Genomic DNA, 9009 nt, shown 5'->3' with positions numbered 1-9009 from the left:
GTACTCTTACTCAGGCTAAACAGCCTCTGTCAGAGTAGTACTGTAGCATGTTGCAGTACAGGATGAGTATTACAGTGTACTGACATGTAAACATTTTTATGCATTAGTGGGTCAGGATGGAGCTGAGTCACTATTATAAGTACTGCTGAGTACAGTTGGATTTACTGTATCTATCCATCTTACTGTAACTGAATTTTTTCCTCTAAAATATGTTAAGTAAAAGAATAAACCAGATTTCACGTGTTTGAGTCACATGTTGAAGTATGAGTTGTCCTGCTGAGCACAATTATAATGTAGTTTTATAAAGATACAGTCAGATTTATTAACAGATGAACTGAGCAGCAGGTGTGTTTGTCACTGGACGAGAGAACCAATCAAAACCTGAGTTCTGCTCGGTCCGACCCACACGTGTCTAATGTGACCAGAGATGTTAAATTATCATCATAGTAACCTCCTGTTATTTGGTGTGAGTCACATGTATTCCTGTCAGCTGTGTGATTTTCTACTTTGAAGTACTTTGTACTGTTATAAATTATAATAAATAATGAAGTACATTCAAGATGAAACGATTCTTTGTTTCAAGCAAAAATATATACATGTTTCCCCCTCACATGTGATGATTACCTGAATATCTTTGTTGTCTGGATGTTAAGTTGAGTTCAACAAGAGCTAAAAGTGTGTTTTTAAATTAGACACCATTGGATTAATTAATTAGTTGTTTGGTCTGTAAAATGTGATGAAATGTTTCGTCCTCACAGACTGTCCTCTTTAAAACAGGTCCTCAGATTAATCAGTTATCAAAATAGCTGCAGATTAATTTAATGGTTGACAACTAATTGATTGGTGCTGCTTTGTTAAACTCACTGTTACCACGGTAACCACAGATGTCACGACATCAGTCAGAAGTGAAATCTTTTGTACAAAATAAAGAGACAGTAGGAAGTGAAGGACGACTCAACTGTGACACGTGTGATGTTCAGTCCTTCTTCCTCTGATGCAGTAACAGACCTCCTCCTTCTCCTCCTCCTCCTGTTCCTCCTCCTCCCTTCTCCTTCTCCTCCTCCTCCTGTTCCTCCTCCTCCCTTCTTCTCCTCCTGTTCCTCCCTCCTCCCTCCTCCTTCTCCTTCTCCTCCACCTCCTGTTCCTCCTCCCTCCTCCCTCCTCCTCCTCCTTCTCCTCCACCTCCTGTTCCTCCTCCCTCCTCCCTCCTCCTCCTCCTTCTCCTCCACCTCCTGTTCCTCCTCCCTCCTCCTCCTCCTCCTCCCTCCTCCTCCTCCTCCTTCTCCTCCACCGTCTGTTCCTCCTCCCTCCTCCTCCTCCTCCTCCTCCTCCTGTCTCTCCCCGTTTCCCTGCAGGTCCTGGGTGGGTCTTCAGGTCTGTTTGGAGCTCACGTGTCTCAGCTGCAGCAGCAGCAGCAGAGGAACCTCTCTCTGCATGAGTACATGAGCATCGGGCTGCTGAAGGAGGCCGGCATCTCTGTTCCTACCGGCATGGTGGCCAGCTCCTCAGAGGAGGCCTACAGCGTGGCCAAACAGATCGGTGAGCAGTCAGCCCTGGTTCTGATAGACAGACTCAGAGTCCATTTGTCCTGATCACTCAGTTGTGGTCTTCTCTGACATGTTGTGACCTTAGTGTGTGTGTCTCTACACTGACCGACCTCAGCTACAGCTATTTAAACCCTCACACACTCAGTCTAAACATAGCCTCCTGCTTCAGTGATATCAGGTGACACTCACATAATTGCAGCATAGTAAGAAGCTGCACTGATAGTCATCTGTTGGACTCTCAACAGGATCACTGTGTGTCCATCTTTATCCATGTGGTGTTACTTTTATTATAACAATGTATGAAGTAAGGCTGCACGATATGGTGACAGATAACACGACTGAGATATGATTCAGGATCAGTGGAAGTTTTCACTTTTGAGTCACAAATATAATTTTCTCTGAAAAAAAAATCTTAAAATCCCGACGATGTGACAAACACGTTGTCAAACATCTGAAGATCAAGACTACAGCGCTGTCATCATCGTGTTCTCAGAGACAGAGCTGAATAAAGTCAGTGAACACTACAGACAGCAGACAGACAGAGAGCAGACAGACAGAGAGCAGACAGACAGACAGAGAGCAGACAGACAGTCAGACAGAGAGCAGACAGACAGTCAGAGAGCAGACAGACAGTCAGAGAGCAGACAGACAGACAGAGAGCAGACAGACAGACAGTCAGAGAGCAGACAGACAGCCAGAGAGCAGACAGACAGACAGTCAGAGAGCAGACAGACAGTCAGAGAGCAGACAGACAGTCAGAGAGCAGACAGACAGACAGTCAGAGAGCAGACAGACAGACAGTCAGAGAGCAGACAGACAGTCAGAGAGCAGACAGACAGACAGAGAGCAGACAGACAGACAGTCAGAGAGCAGACAGACAGTCAGAGAGCAGACAGACAGACAGACAGAGAGCAGACAGACAGACAGTCAGAGAGCAGACAGACAGACAGACAGAGAGCAGACAGACAGACAGTCAGAGAGCAGACAGACAGACAGTCAGAGAGCAGACAGACAGTCAGAGAGCAGACAGACAGACAGAGAGCAGACAGACAGACAGAGAGCAGACAGACAGACAGTCAGAGAGCAGACAGACAGACAGTCAGACAGTCAGAGAGCAGACAGTCAGACAGTCAGAGAGCAGACAGACAGACAGACAGAGAGCAGACAGACAGTCAGAGAGCAGACAGACAGACAGAGAGCAGACAGACAGACAGAGAGCAGACAGTGACAGTGACAGTGGAGAGTAAAGTGGCTCATTAAACAGAAATAGATCAAACTCATAACAAGGAACTCTCCTGTGTGTTCATGTTAAACAGACGTTTACTGAGCTGCTGCTCATCAGTTAGTCCAAACCAGCTTATAATGAAATAAAACTCTGTGTGTGTGTGTGTGTGTGTGTGTGTGTGTGTGTGTGTGTGTGTGTGTGTGTGTGTGTCAGGCTCAAAGGACCTGGTGGTGAAAGCTCAGGTTCTGGCTGGTGGCAGAGGGAAGGGGACATTCGAGGGCGGACTGAAGGGAGGAGTCAGGATCGTCTACTCGTAAGTAATCAGTAATCAATAATCAATAATCCAGCTTCTGTCATCAAAAACATCTAACACCAGCAAACATCCAGAATAATCTGTCAGATTGAATTTAAGCAGCTCGCCTGTTTTTCTGTTTCTGATCCTCTGTCAGTAGTCTGGGTCCTGATAGATGAGGAGGTCATGTGACCTGACAGAACCACATTATTAACATTAGTAACATTAGTAACATTAGTAACATTAGTAACATTATTAACATTAGTAACATTAGTAACATTATTAACATCATTAACATTAGTAACATCATTAACATTAGTAACATTATTAACATTAGTAACATTAGTAACATAATTAACATTATTAACATTAGTAACATTAGTAACATTATTAACATTAGTAACATCATTAACATTATTAACATCATTAACATTAGTAACATTAGTAACATCATTAACATTATTAACATTAGTAACATTAGTAACATCATTAACATTATTAACATTAGTAACATTAGTAACATCAGTAACATTAGTAACATTAGTAACATCATTAACATTAGTAACATTAGTAACATCAGTAACATTAGTAACATTAGTAACATTATTAACATCAGTAACATTAGTAACATCAGTAACATTAGTAACATTAGTAACATCATTAACATTAGTAACATTAGTAACATCAGTAACATTAGTAACATTAGTAACATTATTAACATTAGTAACATCAGTAACATTAGTAACATTAGTAACATTATTAACATTAGTAACATCAGTAACATTAGTAACATTAGTAACATCATTAACATTAGTAAACATTAGTAACATCAGTAACATTAGTAACATTAGTAACATTATTAACATCAGTAACATTAGTAACATCAGTAACATTAGTAACATTAGTAACATCAGTAACATTAGTAACATTAGTAACATCATTAACATTAGTAACATTAGTAACATTATTAACATTAGTAACATCAGTAACATTAGTAACATTAGTAACATTAGTAACATTAGTAACATTAGTAACAGTATTAACACTACTAACATTATTAACATTAGTAACATTAGTAACAGTATTAACAGTATTAACGTTAGTAACATTAGTAACATTATTAACATTAGTAACATTAACATTAGTAACATTAGTAACATTAGTAACATTAACACTACTAACATTAGTAACAGTATTAACATTAGTAACATTAGTAACATTAGCAACATTATTAACATTAGTAACATTAACACTACTAACATTAGTAACATTATTAACATTAGTAACAGTATTAACAGTATTAACGTTAGTAACATTAGTAACGTTAGTAACATTATTAACATTAGTAACAGTATTAACGTTAGTAACGTTAGTAACATTAGTAACGTTATTAACATTGTTAACGTTATTAACGTTATTAACATTATTAACATTGTCACGGTGACGATCAGCCCTCCTGACAGAGACTTCAGTGATAACAGACTCTCTCCCTGCGAGTGACACAGTCAGACAGCATCCTGTTTACTGATGATGTCATGTGATGATGTCATTTAGAGTGAAAAACGTAACTTTGTCACTTTCCAGGATGTTTGGTGGGTCAGGATCTCAACACAACTCATTATAACTGTATCCATGTGATTCTAACAGTCGGCAGATACATGTGTTATGGACAGATCAGAGGTTCTCAAAGGTCCTGATGTGAACAGATTTCTGAGGATCTAGGTCATCAGGTCATCAGGAGCTATTAGGTGCAGCTGTGATGTTCTCCCTCAGCAGGGAGGGTATGTAACAGTTGGTTGTGTGTCTTCAGGAAGTCGACACCATCAGTTGGCTCTTTCCATTAGTTTGGCTCTTTCCAAATCACTTATTAAATGTGGTGACAAAGCCTCTGACAATCATCTTCTTCTTCCTCCTCCTCTTCCTCTTCTCCTTCTTCCTCTTCCTCTTCTTCCTCTTCCTCATCTTCTTCCTCTTCCTCCTCTTCCTCCTCTTCTTCTTCTCTTCCTCTTCCTCTTCCTCTTCTAGGCCAGAGGAGGCCCGTGACATTTCCTCACAGATGATTGGTCGAAAGTTGTACACCAAGCAGACCGGGGAGGCGGGTCGTATCTGTAACCAGGTGTTCATCTGTGAGCGCAGATATCCACGCAGAGAGTACTACTTTGCCATCACCATGGAGAGGTCCTACCAGGTGAACACACACACACACACACACACACACACACACACACACTGCTGAATATCACCACTAGATGGCAGCACAGTACTACAGATGATGATGTTAATGTATGCATCGTTCTGATGTTACCGTCTGTGAGACACTCGTTCATATACAGTTAATATAAAACAGACTGAAGGTTTAATACTCAGTCAGCTGATGTGACAGTTAACATGTTGAGACACACACACACACACACACACACACACACACACACACACAAAACATCCTGAGACTGAAAGGAAGTCAGAACTGAGAGATTATCAAAATAAAATGAGACATTCTCAAAGTATTTTGTCAGTCTTAACTTTAAGAGTTAACATTTAGTTTCTGCTCAGAGGGAAGTCACAGTTGTATTGTAGGAGGCTTAAAAGTCTGTGAAAAGAAAAAAAGACAAAGGCAGATAATTACACATAATGAGCTCATTATCATACATTAAACATGCCACTGCCCTGCAGAACAATAGATAATGATCTGTCCTCTCACCGTTAATCTGCTCTCAGTTAAACAAAGAGTCCTGTCAGGTGATTATCACATCTGAAGCATGAAGACTTACAGAAACCTCTGAGACTAAACTGCAGTCGTCTGTGTGATGGAGCTGAAACCCTGACTTTACTGTCTATATCACAGCTGTCTTAAAGAATAACACTGACTTTAATTAGACCAACAGACTTTATATGAGAGTTATTAAATCACAGCAGTGGAACATTTAGTGTCCTGACAAATTAAACTGGAGAGAAGCTGTGTGGGGTGTTGATGCACAGTTAGCTTGTTGATGTTACAGCTAATAAAACATACAGCATGAGAAGTTCAGGTGCTTCATCACCGCTGTGACACAGGAAACACAGTTAAAATGTCTGGACTCAGATCGGCAGTGAGGGTTAGTAAAACACCCAACAGCTCCTCAGAGTCCAGTCAGAAGTTCATCCAGCTCAAACATGGAATAATCAATAACTGTCACTCTGCTGAATGTGTGTGATCTGATAGAAAGAGATGTTGGTGTTGTCCAGATGAACGTCAGAGGAACTTTGTCCTTGTAGATGAAGTTGAGTCGTGGTCTTTCTAAAACTTTCCTGCTGCAGTGAAACATCTCCACATCAAATCTGTCTGAGCCCAGGAGCTTCAGAACCAGCTGCTCCAGCTGCCTCACTGTCAAACATCGTCTCAATGATGGCGCTGTATTGATTAGTCCATTGATCAATTCCTCATTTTTCAAACAAAAATATCGAACACTTTCTGGTTCCAGCTTGTTAACTGTGAGGGTTTCTGCTTTTCTCTGGGTTCTGGACTGTTGGTCGGACGACAGGAGAAAACCACGATGAGCAATTTAAAAAAAAAAAAAAGTACGTTTTATTGATTAAACCATTAATCAATTAATCCTGGAAATACTCAGCAGATTCATCCACAGAGAAAATAATTATAAGTTGGAGCCCAAATTAATGAATTAGATTTAATGACTTCTTGAAGAAAACATCTCAGGCGATCCAGAACAGTCTGTGGTGATCTAATGTTTCTGTCCCGGTTCTGTCCTGACTGCTGCGTGTCAACATTGTTTCTTCGTTAAGATGATAAAATAAACCTCCGACTAGAAACTCTGTAAATATATAACCAAACGAGTGGAGCTGAAACAGCTGACTGACAGAAATGAATTATTGTTGTTTAATTAATTAATTAATCGTTTGAGTCACTTTTCAAACAAAAATAGTTTCTTCTATTCCTCCTCCGCCTCCTTAAATCGGACTCATTCCTGCTGTTCTTCCTTCATTTGAAGGTAAATTAAATATTTTAGAAGACGTCGTCCTGCCCATGACTTGTTTCTGTTATTTGTTTAAGTCAAGTCAGTTTGATTGATTTGTGTCATTTTTTAATGAGAACACAGTGATGAGGAACATTCATCACAGCTCTAACGACACGTTGCTTCTCTGGTTTACATACTGTTAGACTGCACTTTCAGGTCCGGCAGACTCGTGTCCTGACTCGTTTTATGACATTTAATCTGCTCTCAAAGCATCTGGATGAAATAAATCTCCAGTTAACTGAACACCATGTCTGTCAGCTTAAAGCTCACACACCAGAACCTGAAGCTCACAGACCAGAACCTGAAGCTCACAGACCAGAACCTGAAGCTCACACACCAGAACCTGAAGCTCACAGACTAGAACCTGAAGCTCACAGACCAGAACCTGAAGCTCACAGAAATCCAAACAGATTTCCGAGTGAAAGCGGTTCAGTAACTCTGAGCGTTAACTCGTGTTTGTGTCCCTCAGGGTCCCGTTCTGATCGGCAGCTCACAGGGGGGCGTGAACATCGAGGATGTTGCAGCAGAAAACCCAGACGCCATCGTGAAGGAGCCCATCGACATCGTGGAGGGCATCAAGATGGAGCAGGCTGTCAAGGTATGATCGATAGGAGACGGTGTGTGAGTGTGTGTGTGTGAGTGTGTGAGTGTGTGTGTGTGAGTGTGTGTGTGTGAGTGTGAGTGTGAGTGTGTGAGTGTGAGTGTGTGAGTGAGAGTGTGTGTGTGAGTGTGGGTGTGGGTGTGTGTGTGTGTGTGTGTGTGAGTGTGTGTGCGTGTGTGTGAGTGAGTGAGTGTGTGTGTGTGTGTGTGTGGGTGTGTGTGTGTGTGTGTGTGTGTGTGTGGGCTGTATTGTCTCTGTGGAGCATGTGTGTTACGTAGAAACAGTCCAATCTGTTCTTTATAATCAGCTCTCAGCAGACTTCTCTCCTCCCACCTGTTGCTTTTTACAGATTTATTATAACTCACATTAATCATCCTGTTTTTTAACTTTCCTCCAACTCACAGATGTATTTCTTTAATTAATGAGTTATGATCAGCCTCCAGATCTAAAAACAAAACAAAATATCTTCTGTCTGCAGATTTAATGAAAGTAAGCAACCTGGATTTGATTTTAACACTCAGATCTGTGAAGTCAAACGTTTCTGTCGGGAACAGGTTTGATCAAAAGTGAAATATTCTGAGATGATCATGTTGTTGCTCCATGTCTGCCGGGTGTCTTCAGTCTACAGCTGTTTGCAGTAATATATCAGTTGTGTTGCCAAAAAATGGCCAAACAAATCTGTTAATTGAGGTAAAAGTTAATTTAATTTAGTCTAAAGTCTCTGAAGTGTTGTTTTATCAGGGTCACTGGCTGCTGTGGTCCTCAGCTGTTACTGCTGCTCAGTCAGCAGACGTCACAACAATCACACCAACACAAAACCATCTACACATGGACAGACACACACTGGGACGCAAACACTGTTCTGTTTTTAATGTTCGTCATGTTCATGTTCTCTGAATTTGGTTTAAATTTTAATACAAATATATAAAATCAGATAGAACTTTATTGATCCAGAAGAAAAAGAGATTTCTTAAAATAATAAAAAACAAGAACACAACAGAAATAATCCAAGTCAAAAGTAGTTAAATATAGAAGGTGGTTTATGTAATAACACTGAGAACATGACTGTCTCCTCTGTCTCCTCTGTCTCCTCTCCTGTCTCCTCTGTCTCCTCTGTCTCCTCTGTTTCTTCTGTCTCCTCTCCTCTGTCTCCTCTCCTCTCTCCTCTGTCTCCTCTCCTGTCTCCTCTGTCTCCTCTCCTGTCTCCTCTGTTTCTTCTGTCTCCTCTCCTCTGTCTCCTCTCCTCTGTCTCCTCTGTCTCCTCTCTCCTGTCTCCTCTGTCTCCTCTCCTCTGTCTCCTCTGTCTCCTCTCCTCTGTCTCTTCTGTCTCC

The 9009-nt window shown here is 41.0% G+C and overlaps 1 protein-coding gene across 1 annotated transcript in view; it reads left to right on the top strand.

The window, feature by feature from the left end:
• The first annotated feature begins 1377 nt into the window (after positions 1-1377).
• LOC141002801 (succinate--CoA ligase [ADP-forming] subunit beta, mitochondrial) overlaps positions 1378-9009 on the top strand; it is a 13078-nt gene continuing 5446 nt past the window's right edge. Inside the window, exons 1-4 of the mRNA XM_073474198.1 lie at positions 1378-1539; positions 2986-3085; positions 5090-5252; positions 7547-7675. Coding sequence (XP_073330299.1) covers positions 1443-1539; positions 2986-3085; positions 5090-5252; positions 7547-7675 — 489 coding nt within the window. The 5' untranslated portion in view covers positions 1378-1442. The remainder of the gene's footprint in view (positions 1540-2985; positions 3086-5089; positions 5253-7546; positions 7676-9009) is intronic.

Source organism: Pagrus major, chromosome 9 (genome assembly GCF_040436345.1).
Source record: "Pagrus major chromosome 9, Pma_NU_1.0".
NCBI lineage: Eukaryota > Metazoa > Chordata > Actinopteri > Spariformes > Sparidae > Pagrus > Pagrus major.
This window is presented reverse-complemented; position numbering and strand designations above follow the sequence as displayed.